General features: G+C 44.5%; 2 protein-coding genes across 2 annotated transcripts; both read left to right on the top strand.

Moving 5' to 3' along the window:
- Positions 1 to 1939: 1939 nt before the first annotated feature.
- On the top strand, positions 1940 to 7890 carry LOC126998122 (uncharacterized). Its single transcript, XM_050859529.1, has 7 exons — positions 1940 to 2228; positions 2711 to 2908; positions 3505 to 3612; positions 4201 to 4435; positions 4826 to 5063; positions 5448 to 5647; positions 6051 to 7890. The coding sequence occupies exons 1-7, from the start codon at positions 2142 to 2144 to the stop codon at positions 6152 to 6154; spliced, it is 1170 nt and encodes a 389-aa protein (XP_050715486.1). The 5' UTR covers positions 1940 to 2141; the 3' UTR covers positions 6155 to 7890.
- Positions 7891 to 8106: 216 nt separating this feature from the next.
- LOC126998278 (uncharacterized) lies at positions 8107 to 14818 on the top strand. Its single transcript, XM_050859748.1, has 7 exons — positions 8107 to 9874; positions 10583 to 10724; positions 11065 to 11258; positions 11710 to 11868; positions 13484 to 13552; positions 13867 to 13956; positions 14064 to 14818. The coding sequence occupies exons 1-7, from the start codon at positions 9206 to 9208 to the stop codon at positions 14148 to 14150; spliced, it is 1410 nt and encodes a 469-aa protein (XP_050715705.1). The 5' UTR covers positions 8107 to 9205; the 3' UTR covers positions 14151 to 14818.
- The last annotated feature ends 465 nt before the right edge of the window (positions 14819 to 15283 follow it).

Here is a 15283-nt window from a genome sequence, read left to right as displayed (position 1 = left end):
TCGGTTTTCTTCTCATTCTTCTCTGCTTTCGTTCTACTTATCTCCCCTATCCCTTCCATCCTTCCTACTTTCCCTCCTCCATTCCTTTTGGTTTTCCTCCTATTTTTCTTCCTCTTTCCCTTAACTTATCTCCCTCATCCTCTCCTTTTCCTCTTTTCATTCCTTTCGAGTCACTCCTACTTCTCTGTGCCTCTCCCTGTTCCCCGTCACCACCCTTGCTCTCCACCCTCCACTCCACTTACCTATTCCCCCTCCATTTCCCTTGCATCCATATCCCTTACCTTTCCACCCCTCTTCCTCCTCCCCATCACCGTCCTTGCTTTCCACCTTCACTCCACTTATCTATTCCCCTCCATTTCCTTCCCTTGCTTCCACCCCTCCCTCCCTCCTTCCTCCTCGTCGCAATTTCTGGCTTCGGACAAGATTGCAGTGTTTGATTAAGTGTCATTCCGTAATTAGAAACTTCAGGAGGAAACGCAAACCATCTTTCCTGATAATTGATTACTCCGTACCTGGGATGTGATTGCTACCTAGCACCTTCGTCATTACCTGTAGAAGATGCATGGACAGGTATGGTAAGTGGCTGGGTGGCGAGGCGAGGTGTGGAGTGGGGTTTGCGAGTGCTTGTGTGTGTGTGTGTGTGTGTGTGTGTTGCCTGGTCTTATTATATGCAAGTTTTGTTTGGCGTGGTCTCCCGAATTTCTCCCTGACAAAAATAACATCAGATAGAGAACACATGGTTATAGTATAGGTCATATTCCTGAACCTTTCGGCGTCTAACCTCGCATAATTATTTGAATAGGCTTTCGTAGGAGTTTGGGCATTTCCAGGGGTAGTTTTATAATCCCTCTGGTAGGTAGTTTGACCCTTCTCCCGCACCATGAACCTAAAATAGCAACACTCATTAGAACTCCCAAATGCAATCGAGTTTTTATTTCAATAGTTAGTGGAAGAGTGTATCCAGGTGTAAGTGTGCATGTGTGTGTGTGTGTGTGTGTGGGTGGGTGGGTGGGGGGGGGGAGGGGGGAGGCTGTATGGAATGTGTTACCTGTTTTTCATATTCCTATTTGTTTGAGGCTGCTTTCTATTTTTTTCTTTTTATGAGTCCACACCTGCATTCTATAGTTTCATGTTTATTTTGTTTTGTTTATTTGTCTGCCTTCTTTACTATTAGAAATGTGTCAAGGTAGCGTTCATTACCTAATAAAAGCTTCGGGGAGTTAGTTATTGGTGCCTTCAACTTTACCTCTTTTCACGGTCACTGTTATGGATCTCACATTGCGGCGACCCTGTTTTTGTTTTGCACCGTTTCCTGATTTTTCTCTTTTCATGAGTTCACACGCGCACTCGAGCCCCCCCTCCCGCCCCCGCCTCCCCTCCACCCCCACCAACATCACACATCTCGTTAATAGTTTGTTTCGCAGGTGTGTGTGTGCGAGGTTATATGTAGCATAGCAGTGTGGGTACGTATTATGTTGGAGCAGTAATGGACGATGGAATGACTCACACATTTTGATTACTCGCTGATTTTTATTTATTTATTTATTTATTTTTTGGTTAAGCTCTGATACGCACTCAATAGAAAACCACGAAATCCAGTTCATCTTCCATATCAAGGGATCATAGTTGTGACGGTGATAAAAATAAAAATAATATAATGAAAACAACTGCAATTTACCTCCAGATATCTTTTACTTCTATGTATCTTTGTTTTTTGGCTTTGAACCGCCTCGTTTACCCGCCTTTTCAGTAGCCCCCAAACACCTGAGACGCCGAGAAAGAGAAAATTGAAGTGTAAGCGATGAGAGAGAAGGAGAAAGAGGGCGAGAGAATATAGAACCTTACAGAAATGAGGGGACAGAGGGGGAGGGCAACACATACCTTAAAATATACACGAAACAAATGATGAATGAAGGGTAGTTGTTGACGCGCCTTTACCTTTTTTCACGTTCCTTGTTACAGATCTCACATTTGGCGACCTACCTGGTGCCATACCCTGAGGACAGCCCGGCGAGAGTGCCATTGGTGCCTGTATAGAGAGTGCCTGCCGCCAATTCCTCTATCCCTCTCACTCTTACTCTCACTCCTCCTCCTTCTCTTTCTCCTCTTCGGGTGTTTCTTGGTCGTCTCTTCCTTTCAAAATGAACTCCACCACGGACATCGGGCGACGTAACGCTCTCCCGATCATCTACACCAGCGGGACCTATTACGAAGTCGGCTTTGATGTCGTGAGTTGAAGTCCCGAAGTGATCTTACACCCCGAACTCCTCATCCTCAAACCTCGAAGTTCCTTTCCAAACCTGACGATCCCTTAAACATCATAATTCTCCTTAGCTAATAATTCAAACTTAAATAACTTTGACGTAAACTTATAAGCTCTCTCCATTACCCTCAAAAGTTCTAAATTAAACATCAATGTCCTCCGCTCTAACAAACCACAAACCCCTTTCCTTTTTAAACTTCGAAGTCCTTTTCTATAAAACTCAATAACCTCAACCCTTTCAAACCTCAAATTCTCCCCCTCCTTTAAGCCTTGAAGTTCTTCCCCTTGAACCACCACTTATAGGGTCTCCACTTCTTCACGTATAGACAACAACACAGCACAGCTCCTACTACAATCATGAGGCTTCAATATAACTCATGATGGTGATGCTTAACGTAAAACAAGAACGCAGGAAGAACATTCATTAACAGCAACCTTATTTCCCAGGGCCGTACGTTCCGAGGGCTCATCCAAGACTTCCTCGAGGGTTACAAGGAGTTCCACGATAACCTCCTGCCGGCGTACGAGACCGAGGCGGGCCGCGCTGCCTACGACCTGACCCTCGTGCACCTCAACGAGAACTTCCCGCACTACGTCAGGGAGGTTCAGGGCACGGCCGACGGAGCGCACGTGCCCTTCCACCACGTGAGTTGTTAATTACCCTCTCCATGACCCTGCCCGTAACCCTCCTGTGACCCTAAGATATCTTGCGTGACCCGTCATGACCGATACTTCTTTCTTTTTTTCTTTTTGTTTTTCTTTTCTTTTAGCATCTCTTTCTTTCTTTTTTCTTTCATCTGTTTTTTTCGTTTTTTCTTTCTTTTTTCTTTTCTTTTTTTTCTTTTATCTGTTTTTGGGAACCTTGCATGACACGTTATGACCAATATTTCTTTCTTTCTTTTTTTCTTCCTTTCTCCCTTTCTTTCTTTCTTTTTGTTTTCTGCTTTTTTTTCGTTTTTTCTTTCTTCTTCTCTTTCTTTTTTCATTCTTCTGCTTTTTTTCTTTCTGTCTTCATCAGATTTTCTTCAGATTAAATTTCAAACGTTGTTACCTCTTCCTGACCCTTTGAGGCTCTTCGTGACTTCCGTTTTATAATTCACTCGCTCTTTTTTATTCGATGTGGTTCGTTATGATCTTCTGTGACCATCGGGAAGAGTCTATTTTGCCCTCCAGCTCCTCCTTTACTCTAAAAAAAACTATATTCCTGAGAACGGGAAGACTAATCCTCGTGTGCCCCTCAGCTGATGTTGCTCCACATGGACCAGGCGGTGCCCCAGGCGGCCAAGGCGGGCGGGCGAGGCGACAAGACCAACGGCTGCTCCTCCCTCTGTGTGAACCGCGAAGGACAGGTGAGCGACAGCAGGCAGGTGATCTAGCTAGGTTTACTATACGAATTGGAATGTTGCGTACTAATTGGCGTCGGGGGAACATGGATGTGAGGAGAAACAAGTGCATAGTCAGGTGTTGCTCGTTCAGACAGCGATGTTGATTAATACGAAGCAGACATATTCGTCCAGGTGTTCAGTTTACGAAGAAAATAAATCTGTTAAGTTTAATACTCAGGTTTTATTCTTGTTGCTAAGTATGGATCAACGTTGTCAAATAAGTAGAAGCTTTTAGGAATCAAACCTTCGATAAATAGCCAAGTGTAGATATTTTATAGGTATTTTATACATCAATTTTTTTTTCATTATTATCCAGTTTGTGTTTCATTATCTCTGAACAAGCTTTCCACAGATGATATACAAATAAGTATTCATATCAAGGAATCATTGTTCTAATAATGATAATATCAAGCACAATTTACCTCCGGATAATTCAGCCTTTGTCATTAGCTTCTTATATCTTAATGTCTTATATCTTAACATCAGGTCCATCTTTCTCTCCTCATCGTCATTTGAATAGCAAGAACCATCCTCTCTTCCTCCCTTCGTCAGGTGCTGCTGGGCCACACCGAGGACGCCCTTCAGGAGACCCTCAACTACGTGTACATCGTGTCCGCCCACATCCACGAGGAGGAGCCGCAGGGCAAGCTGGGCACCCAGAGCGAGGGCTTCACCGCCCTCTGCTACGCGGGGCACCTGCCGGGCTTCTGCATGGGCTACAACCACCACGGCCTCGTCTACTCCATCAACGTGATCTCGCCCGTCGAAGTCCTGGCCGGCAAGACACGTTAGTACCAACAGAGCCGTAGAGTAGGAGAGTTTGGCCAGCTTCATCACAGGCGCCATGTTGTTACCGAAAGAGCCACGTGAAATTCAAATTGGCTCTGATACGATAGTGTTTTGAGGGGTTTTAGGTACTCCTTTTAGATCCTGACGATACCTAGAGCATGCAAAAAACTCTATTGAATCAGCATCACTTTGAATCTATCGCAACCCCCACTCAAAATTTAGTCTCAAATGATGTTCTTTTACTTTTAACAACGAAAACTGATAGAGGGAGAGATAAAACCAGATATTATAATAGATTAGAAGATGAAACCGATAAAACAAGTAAGAGGAAAGATAGATTTGGATCATTTTTCGTTCATTTCCTCACTGATTCTGCTCATCTTTCCAGCTCGTCACTTCCTCTGCCGCGCGCTGCTGTCCGCCAAGACCATGGAGATCGCACAGCAGCTTCTGAGGGACCGCGGGACTGGTTCGGCCGACGGCTTTAGCGTCAACATGAGCTTCACGCAGCAGGAGGGCGACCACCTGTTCCACAACGCCGAGGTGGGGCCGGCGCAGGACAGCGACGAGAGCCCCATGTCCATCCTGACGCTGAGTCCCGGCGAGCACCTCCTCCATACGAACAGGTGAGTGTGTGCGTGTGTGTGTGCAGGTGAGTTCGATGGTTCTTCGGTTTGTTGTTGTTCTTGAAGTTGTTTTTCGTGATCTTTTTGATGTTTGTTCTTGGTTGTTTTTGTGTATAATATTTTTTTGTGTGTTTTTTGTGCTTTATTTTATAGTTCTGGGTATTTTCGTCCTTTCTGTCTGTGTGTGCTTGGTGTTTCTCCTTTGCCTCGTGTTGTTCTTTAAGTTCTGTCTCTGCTGGATGTATCTACTATCTCTTCGTGTTTCGTGTTTTGTGCTTTCCATAGTCCTAGGTATTCTAGCTCTTTATCTGTTTTCTTACCTCATTGTATTACAGTAATGTATATCCTGTCACCGCCTCGAGTCTAGAGCGTCGCATCTTGCAGGTACCTCCGCCTGACACACATCCCGGAGGAGAAGGGCCTGTGCATGACGAGCAGCAACCACCGCCACGCCCGGGCCGCGCAGTGTCCGCCGCCCGAGAACCGCGAGGACCTGGTGACGCTGCTCTCCGACACCGAGGACCCCATGTACCCGTTCTTCAGGGAGAGCACCACTGAGGACTTCGTGAAGACTGTTGCTTTCGGTCAGTGGCTTGTTCTTTGGCTTGTTGGGTTCACCTTCCTGACAGAGATACGTAGATAGATAGATAGATAAAGAGATAGATAGATGGTTAAATAGATGGAGAGATAGAACGACAGAAAGAGAAAAGAGGCAAAATAAGGGCATATAATTATAAGAGTGGATTCCCAACTTTACCAGAGGGAGTATAGTAACGTCCCTTTCACATTGCTTTCCACATTCATCCCGTTGCCGAAAACACTTAAATTTATTATTGTGCAGACTAAATGGCAGGAAGAAGTGCGAGATCATGAAAAACAAGTCACTACAGCAATACATCTTTTTACGTAGAAAGAAGAAAACTGCCCTAACCTAACCTAACCTAACTTTTCTTTAGCCAGTGAATTTACGGTTGTTGTTTTCCTCAGGTGTGTTTGATTTACTTAAGAGGACGTGGACCATTTGGATGAGGAACCCTCGCTCATCCGACCCTCTGCTAGAACTCCCTCTCCTCTTCACCTGGAACACCTAAGCGCCTTAATTACCACACGTCCACCCTCCACGGACACCTGCTGCTCTCTATGGATGACACAGGAAACGTCTATATGCTGTATTTTATCTCTTGTTCCCCTTCATGTCATCTTCCTAAACGCCTTGCCACACCTCCACCCTCCACGGACACCTGATGTTCCCCATGGATGACACAGGAAACGTCTATATGCTGTACTTTATCTCTTGTTCCCCTTCACGTCATCTTCCTCCCTTCCGTTGATCGTGGATGTCATAAGGAAGGTTTTGATGTGTTCCTTATTTCCTCTATTACTCATTTCCGTCTTTTTTTTCCACTTTGTTTCGTTGTTTCATCCTCTTTTCCTACGTCCTCTCCCTTCTGTCCCTGTCTCTCTTTCCTTCTCTTCCTGTTTTTCTTTTCTTATATCTCCATTCTTTTTTTGTTCCTTTTCTTTATTTGTTACGTATTTCCTCTGTTATTCCTCCTTTTCCTCTCTTCTCCTACCTGTTTCGTTTTTCATCCTCTTTATCTACATCTTCCTTTTTATCTTCCTGTTCCTTTTTTTAAGTATTCTGTATTTTCTTCATTATTCCTCCTTTTCCTCTCTTCCTCCATCCTCTTTTGCTTTTCGTTCTCTTTCTTTACTTCTTCTTCCTCCTTTTCCTGTTCCATTTTCCTCTTCTTCCCGTTCTTCTTTATCTGAATCTCTCCTCTTCCTTTTTTTAACCTATCCGGTATCTTATTTTTTTTTCATTACTCCTCCGTTTCGTCTTATTTTTCAACCAGTTTCCCTTTTTATCCCCTTTCTCTTCATCCTCCTCCTCGTCCTGTTTCCTTTTTCCCTAACAATATACAACAACCAAAGAGAATGAAACGAGTTACTAGTCAAGAGTAGTAAAGAAAACTACCTGATGCCGGTCTTCAGCGCTTGGCACCCCGACAGTCACAGGTGCCATACGTATAATCAGTGGTCTGCGTTAGTTTTATGAGTGTATCTAAACGTTTACTTCTTCGTTAGTTGAGTTCCTAAGGCGCAGAATGTGTATTTTTAAGAGGAAGAGCTTGGGCCGAATCTGTTGCTTGAGGCGCTGGAGAAAAGACGCAAAATACAAAGCCATTTTTATCTAGTTAGCATCAAGAAAGACAGGCTACACATGGCAGAGATAACATAAAACGAGGTGCAAGGGTAAAGCGACATTGTATTTGGTGTACTGAGGGTCGCTTTTCTCTTGCAACTTATATCTTGTTCGTCCTGGGATGTGAAGAGTGTATTTCCCAGTGCAAGCTAGAACATAATGTCTCCCTCACTCCCCTTCTCCTGACGCCTCAACTGCTATGCCAAGGCAGTGAGGAGGCGTGACACGACATTTTTATCATTTGTGTGCTGTGTGAAAGCCATATTTGCCTCGACTGACCCGTTAAGTAAGAAGCAAAAGAATAATAGATAGAGGAATAACAGAAAGGACAGAAACTAAAAATAGGTAGAGGGTATTACGAAAGAGGGTAGGTAGGTCACTGAAACGGAAGTATAACAAAGGAAAATGAATAGCAAGAGTGGAAAATCAATAAGGAAAGGAGGTAGAGGAAAATATATGAGACGTAAGTACTATAGAGAGGAAGAGAAAACTTAGGATAGAGAAATTAATGGAGAAGTAAAACAATAAAACGAACTTTGTGTGGACCAAAAAGCAAGTGTGTTAACAGTACTCAGATCATTATGTCTCTCATTTATTAATAAACGTAATAGGGCCTACTCATTTTGTGGAATTTTCTCTCCCCTACGACTTTAAAACATAACTCCCCTAACTCCAGACCGATTCCTTAAGTCTACGTATCTTCTAAGCCATATTTTTCTGTGTTTATCTGAAATTAGGTTTAGTTCGGTTGGTGTGTCAAGAATTCGAAACCTGTACCGAGACTCAAAAGGTTCGAATCAGGGAAGGACGTGAGATGAAGCTTGTGTCTCTGCAACGCTGAGGAACCTATACTGCACGGTGTTCTTGATGTGCCATGGTTCGTATCCCTGTCATGTGTCTGGTGTTCCTTGCTACCTGCCGAACCTTTAATACCTGACGAACTTTTGGCCCGAATTTTTAAACGTCTCGGCCCCTCAGTTCGCCTGTTTGAAAAGCCCGTCATAGAAGTCACTGGTCTTTTCATGGACGGTTTTATGATCCTAGTGATAGTTTTACACGACGTCTGCTCCATGAACGGGAAAGTCACCCATGAACCCCCAGCTAGTCTTCTCTCTGGCCTTGGAAAATAGCCGGAATGGGAGCCGAATATGTTTAGGAATATGGACCTCTGCTACCTGTTGACTCATGGGAAGTAACAAAGCGCCTCGGCAACACACGCGTCTCAGGTAAGTTTTCGTCTGGTGGGGCAGGTTAGGGGTGAGGAAGGTAAACAAGCGAGGTGAAAGGGCCCGTCAACTCACCTGATTTTTACTTTTACCTATTTCTATGCCATGTTGCTACCCAGATTTAGAGGGAGCACTTGCCAACGCTGTAGGACTGACTGAGCCTTGTAGCACCCAATAGAAACCGTAAACTATGTAGGAGGCTGATTTTTTTTTTTTTTTTTTTACAGTAAAGGAAGCAGCTCAAGGGCAAACACAAATAAAAATCCGCTAACTACTGCTCCTATAAAAAAGTTAAGAAGAATGGCCAAAAGGGAGGGATTAGTATTTAGTTTGTATTTCCTATCTGTTAGTAATATCGTAATCTGCAAGGAAGTATTACGAGTGTCTTGAATTGAAATGCAAATGTTTAGAGAGCTCATTATTATCCTCTCGGGCTCTGTATTACGCTTTATCGTGTGTATTACTTGACCCTAACACAACATTATTTACTTCTCGGTCTCCTTAATCTGTATTGAACCTTCACGTCCTCTGTACTACATGACCTAGGCGCAGCACTGTCTGTTAAGGGGCGGGGCGCTGAGTGTGGCGGCGCGAGGCGGGGTGGGGCTGGAAGGGCTCTGGGTCCGTGAGTATTGGATATTGTCTCCGCGCCCCGAGTGAGCTGGGAGCATCGCCGCCTCGCCTAGGATCGGCCTCACCGTCTCCTCGGTATGAAGTGCTGTGGGACGCGAAACGTGGCCAGCGGGAAGGTGAAGGAGGCCTGGCTGGGATCCCTAGACCCGCCGCAACCCTACCAGTCGAAGATGGAAGAGACTACGAAGAAGAAACAGGCTCGTGTCATCCCAACGCCCGTCTCCATGACTTTTCGTGTCTTTGGTATGCACCCGTGTACCTACGACCCCTCCACGCAGCATTACTCCGTGCGATGGTGCTCCCCGCCCGTCATCCACACCATCTTCAATTTCGTCTGGTTCTCCGTCCTCCTCATCACCTCCAGCGTGGGCATGGCGCGTCTCTTCTCATACCCACAATTCCTCAAGGACTCGGGGTCAGACGAAATGCAGCTCCTTGGCGTCCTCATCATCGTCGGGTGCCTCTTCAACGCTTGGGTCAACGTCCTCTCCAGGCTGATCCTTTTGCGACCGTTCTGCGACTTCTTCAACAAGTGGAGAGACCTCGCTTCCTCCACGGACCTCAACCCTTTCCGGCACGTCGGCCTCATCCTCTCCGTGTACATCGCCTTCCTGATCTGCTTCCTGGGCGTCATCGGGGCGGTGTGCACGCTCGGCTCCTCGCATCTGTTCCTTGCCACTGTCGAGCTCCTGGCGAGGGTCCTCCTGCTGGCGACGGAGGAGTGGCTGGTGGGAACTAAGGGCCAGGTGAGGGTTGAGGGTCACGAACACAGATGCGAATGAGAGAAAGGGAAGACAAGAGGTATGAATGAGAGACAGAGGGAAGGGTTAAGATTCATTTTAGGTCCGTGCCAGTATCTCATTACCTACCTTATGAAACATCAGTATCTCTTCATATATCTTTTCTGCAAACCTTCAACAGCCATGGAAACGCTTTGAAAGTCCAATTCAAGGCCTTTTTTTTACTCTTGAAAATAGGGGATAATATTTACGAAAGCGCGTCGCCTCCTCTGGCGACGGCCGCGGCGACGCTGCAGCCGGTGTTGCGAGAAATACCTCCTCGCTGAAATAAGTCACATATACATGTAGGGGGGTATCCAGGGGGAGCATAGCCCCCCCTGGTTAGGGGGTCGAGGGGCGCCCCCCCCGTTAGTAGGTCGTAAAGTTCAATGTGGCTGCTACAATTCATTGAAGAAAAATGTAGTCTTGCACCTTGGGAGGGGATATCGAGCATACCAATACCACATATGAAACACTCCACTATCCTCCACAGAGGCAGAGAAAGACCTGGGACTATATGTTACCAGGCTACCAGTGAAAGCCAAATTCGTTCCAATCGCAGCGGACGGGTTAATATTTATATCTCAGTACCTTCCTTCCAGGTAATATATTCTACTTTAAGAATAAGCTTACTCTCCTCCTAACTACTCTCCTCCCCCACCCCCCCTCCGCCAGGTGATGCATGCCGTGGTGGGCGTGGTGGTGGTCCAGGTGTACATGGTCTACAAACTGGCGCTCTTCCTCTTCGTCGCCGCCTGTCACTTCCTCCAGAACTCCTTGGAGGCTTGGCTCGCACACCTGACCTCGACTATAGACGGTGAGGGAGTGGGTGGTTTCAGACAGGGTTTGGTTTCTGTATCTATAATTTTGTGATAATGCTGTCATGATAATACTGTCATGATAATACTACATGATCTCTCTCTCTTTTGCTGTTGCTGTTTCTGTTTCTTTCTTACTTTCTCCTTCTCTTTTTCTTTCGCTTCCCATTTCTCTTTCTTTCTCATTCTCTCTTGTTCGTATTTATGCTTACCTCAGCATTTATAGATATGCTTTTATAATTTTACCACATTATTATTATAATTATTAATATCACTACTACTACTACTACTACTACTACAATACTCATCCTCACCATTATCATTGTTGTCACGTTTCAGCTCTCTGGGAGGCCGAAACAGCTGATGGCGGGGGCGGCGGCGGCGGTATAGGCGGCGGTGGTGGTGGTGGTGGTGGCTGCGGCAGTAGATATGACCTCGGGCAGCTGGTGCACCTCCACTACCAGGTGGTGAAGATGGTGCGCCACACGGAGCGGCTCTTCTCGCCCACCCTCCAGTGCTTCTACGCCTCGCAGGTGAGGTGATTAAGCTTCCACCTGGCGCTTAGACAAAACCCCGTGCAGTTATTTTTTGTGACGATCTTTTTTTTGTAATTTTAGTGGTGATGGTCTTTTCTTGTGTATTTGTATATGTTTGGTCTCAATACCTTCTATTTGTCTATTACAAGTGATAGAAGTTAATTGTTGATTGTTATATTTCTATTAGATTTGGTTTCTAAACTGCTTCTAAAAATTTACAGAGTGGTGAGGGAGTTTTCTTGTGTAGCCTATTTATCAATTTGGCCTCACTGTCTTCTACCTGTCTACTACAAACAACAAAATAGTATACTTATTGATTGTTTTCCCTCTGTTAGACTTGCTTTCTAAACTACTTTGAAAATAATTAAGGAAAGGGGAGAAAAAAAAGTTTGTCAAGTGAATGGTACCTAAGCTGACACTTCAAAGAGAACACTGTCCGCGTCCCCAGGTGGTAACGCTGTGCCTGGAGCTGTACCTCGTGGCCTACCGCGTGGGCATCGGGGCGACCTTCGAGCTGCTGGAGGCCGCCTGGCAGATCCTCGTCATCGTGCAGACGTGTCTGGTGTTCCTCTTCGTCTCCCTCAAGGCCAGCTCAGTCGCCGAAACGGTAAGAACATAAAACTTTGCTGGTGTTACATGGATGCTTGTGTTCTTATACATATATATAACGATAGAAATTTTATGCAAAATTTCATAAGCGGATAAGATTTTGTGAAGCCGTTAGGTTGTAAATAGCGGTGGTGGTCGTGGTGGTGATGGTGATAGTAGTAGTAGTAGTATAATAGTAGTAGTAGTAGTAGTAGTAGTAGTAGTAGTAGTAGTTGTAGTAGTAGTAGTGCTCAAGGGGAGTTTTAGTGTTTTCCTGTTGCTTTGAGAGAAGTAAGTGGCAGGCTTTAATGAAAATTTTAATGGCTAATCGTTAAGATACTTCCTTACGTGTGTAGAAATGACTAAGGCGATATGTAGAAAGGAAACAGAAAATAGATAAAATAGAGGGTGTTTTATTATCAGTGTTCGTGATTTATTTCTCACCCCATAGCAACAGACCCCTCGTGACGGCACCTCCCGACACCTGCCCTTTACCCTCGCCTCACTCCGCTATACACAGCTCACCCCTTCCCTCGAAAAAGAATCCTAATTGGTATTCAACCCTAAAGCCTTTTCGGCAAGAGCATTTGTTTACGCATTTTTCTTTCTCCTTTATCCTCATTTTTTTTCGCCGCGGGAGCAGAGGTAAAGGCATTATATTTATCTGTCAGTCAATATAAAACATCCTCCTGCCTAAATGAACGCGGGGAAAAGAAAAAGGAGTACACTAAGCAATAGGCTCGGAGTTTTTTCATCTTTTCCCCCTCTCTTTCAGCCGCTCGAGAAGGAAAATAAATAAGCTCTTCGGCGTCGATAATGAAGCTAATTTTCATGCGATGCGGAACAATGCGGACAGACGGAAGACGAAACGGTTGAAGAGAATAATAGTTAAAAGAAGGGATATTTCTCTACGTGCAATAATGAACGCCCAAAGCAAACATATAAACAGCCAGAAAGATAGATAGATAGTTAGTTAAATAGATACATTGATGGAGAGAGAGAGAGAGAGTGTGTGTGTATGATGTAAATAAGGCTATACTTCATCATTCTTCGTTCCTCGCTAGCCTATTCACAGCTGGCTCGAACAAAGGATAGCCAGAGGAATGATGTATTAGTCAGATGGTATTACAGTGAAGGGCAAAGGGTTCTGCACTGATGATAAATAAGACATGATAAAATGATTAAAAACACCTCAGTTTATCATAGGAACCTTTATAATGCTCACTGGCAATGTATGTATCTATCTATCTCTCTATTTTTCTATCTAAAAAGGAAAAGCATACATGATTTCCCTTCTTCTCACTTTGTAACCTTAAATTAGTCTCATAACTACACCTCTCTATTTTCCTATTTATATATATCTATCTCCATGTATGTATCTATCTATCTACCTATTTATCCATCTGTCTTTATCTATGTATCTATCAATCTACCTATCTAAAAAAAAAGCGATATTAATTTACTTCTTACCTAGCAACCGTATCTATCTTCCTATCTATCTATCTATCTATCTATCTATACCTAAAAACAAGAACAAAAAATTAATAGTTCCCTTCTCACCTTGGAACCGCAATTTATTCTCATAACAACAGCTACACAAATCAACTTTTTTTTCCTTTTTCTTTTTCTTTCAGGCGGATAAAGCCATCGACATCCTCCGCCGCGGCCTCCCCTTCAACGCCTGCGACAGGGACAAATACCATGTGAGTAGTATTGCGTGGGGTTGGAATCCATATCGTTTATCGTCTTTTGTTTGCTGACGTGATAAGCGGTTGCGTAGTACTGTTCCTGTCCGGGTCTTGTTGCTCTCTCTCTCTCTCTCTCTCTCTCTCTCTCTCTCTCGTTCATGCTTTTTGTTCTTTTCCTGTGTTCTTGTTCTTGTTCTTTTTGCTCTAGTGATTCTTATTATTACTTTAGTTCTTCTTGTTCTTCTTGTTTTTGTATATTTTGCATCTATGGAACATACTAACAATTTGACTTTTTTTTTTTTTTTTTTTTACTCTTTTTTTTCGAGCAGTTTGGGGAGCTGATTACGGCAGTGACTTCCGATCGCATTTGCATCACCGGCGGCAAGTTCTTCTACATCAACAGACCTTTCATCATCACGGTTAGGGGTAGAGGTCACGTTCTAGTCGTCTTTGGCTCTGGCGAAGAATATAAAAAAAAGTAAGACATAAAAATACAATAGATAAAGAACTCCATTGGTGCTTTCAGGTGGTCGGGGCCGTGGTCTCCTACTTCGTGATCGTCCTGCAGCTCAAGTTACCTTCTGTGTCTGCTCAGGAGGCGACGGGGGATTAGGAGGAAGAGGAGGAGGAGGAGGAGGAGGAGAAGGAGGAGAAGTAGAAGGAGGAGGGGCAGGAGTAAAAGGAGGAGGGACAAGAGTAAAACGAGGAGGGGTAGGAGGTGGAGGAGGAGGAGGAGAAGGAGGAGGGACAGGAGTATAAGACGAGGGGTAGGAGGTGGAGGAGGGGTAGGCGGAGGAGGAGAATGAGCAGAAGGAGGAGGGACAGGAGTAGAAGAGGAGGGGTAGGATTTTGGAGGAGGAGGGGCAGCAGTAGAAGGAAGAGAGCAGGAGCAGAAGGAGGAGGGACAGGAGTATAAGGAGAAGGGGTAGGAGGTGGAGGAGGAGGAGGGGCAGGTGGAGGAAGAGTACAGGATAAGGAAAGTAAATAATTGTTAGTATTTTATTCCCTCCACATGACAATCATATTTGAGTGTCCTATTTTTATTTTACCGCCGACGTACCTGATTATATCACGATAATTTTGTATTGCGTGTCTGTATATTACCGAGACAGCTGTAAATCTGCATATTGTGTCGTTTTACTAGTTCAGACGTTTTTATTTTATTTAACAAGAGTATCTGTCTACGTCTTCTCCTTATATTATTAAATACAGGTGTTTGACGTGCTGGGTGTAAACAATTTCGAAAGCCAGGTAATACAAATAAAAATGGATGTTTATGACCTTTCTAATGCGTGAGCTATACTATCGTGTCCCTGGGTGCGAGTCTTGACCTACACAGTGATCAACAAGGAGACAGCAAAAGGACAGTGAGCCTATGTATGATGCAGTGCCTTGCTGATGCGTGAGGTAAAATATTCTATCCCTGGTATACGTGGGACTCCACTTACACAGAGATACACAAGGAAGCAACAAGAGTACAGTAAGATTACGTAGGATTTCTAGCGTCAATAAACTGTGCAAGGATGATAGGACAAGCGGAGGTTACACATTAGATGGAAGAAGGAAAGAATGAACAGAGCGAAAGACGACCATTCAGAGTGTATTACAAATCTGACACTTGATACCAACCACGCAGGACCGAGTAACTACACACACACACACACACACACACACACACACACACACACATTGAGGATGTTGGTGAAGGAGAATGTGAAGAGGGAGCCCACTTTCAGTCTCGAATCG

Source organism: Eriocheir sinensis, chromosome 13, assembly GCF_024679095.1.
Source record: "Eriocheir sinensis breed Jianghai 21 chromosome 13, ASM2467909v1, whole genome shotgun sequence".
Taxonomy (NCBI): Eukaryota; Metazoa; Arthropoda; class Malacostraca; order Decapoda; family Varunidae; genus Eriocheir; species Eriocheir sinensis.
Note: the sequence above shows the minus strand (reverse complement) of the source record. Positions and strands in the feature narration are given on the sequence as shown.

Excerpts from the sequence above, each read along its gene's own strand:
- LOC126998122 (XM_050859529.1), top strand. The coding sequence starts at position 2,142 with ATGAACTCCACCACGGACATCGGGCGACGTAACGCTCTCCCGATCATC. Across the intron at positions 4,436-4,825 it reads AGTCCTGGCCGGCAAGACAC|CTCGTCACTTCCTCTGCCGC; the intron begins GTTAGTACCAAC and ends TCATCTTTCCAG. Across the intron at positions 5,064-5,447 it reads CACCTCCTCCATACGAACAG|GTACCTCCGCCTGACACACA; the intron begins GTGAGTGTGTGC and ends CGCATCTTGCAG.
- LOC126998278 (XM_050859748.1), top strand. The coding sequence starts at position 9,206 with ATGAAGTGCTGTGGGACGCGAAACGTGGCCAGCGGGAAGGTGAAGGAG. Across the intron at positions 11,259-11,709 it reads AGTGCTTCTACGCCTCGCAG|GTGGTAACGCTGTGCCTGGA; the intron begins GTGAGGTGATTA and ends CCGCGTCCCCAG. Across the intron at positions 13,957-14,063 it reads ACAGACCTTTCATCATCACG|GTGGTCGGGGCCGTGGTCTC; the intron begins GTTAGGGGTAGA and ends TGGTGCTTTCAG.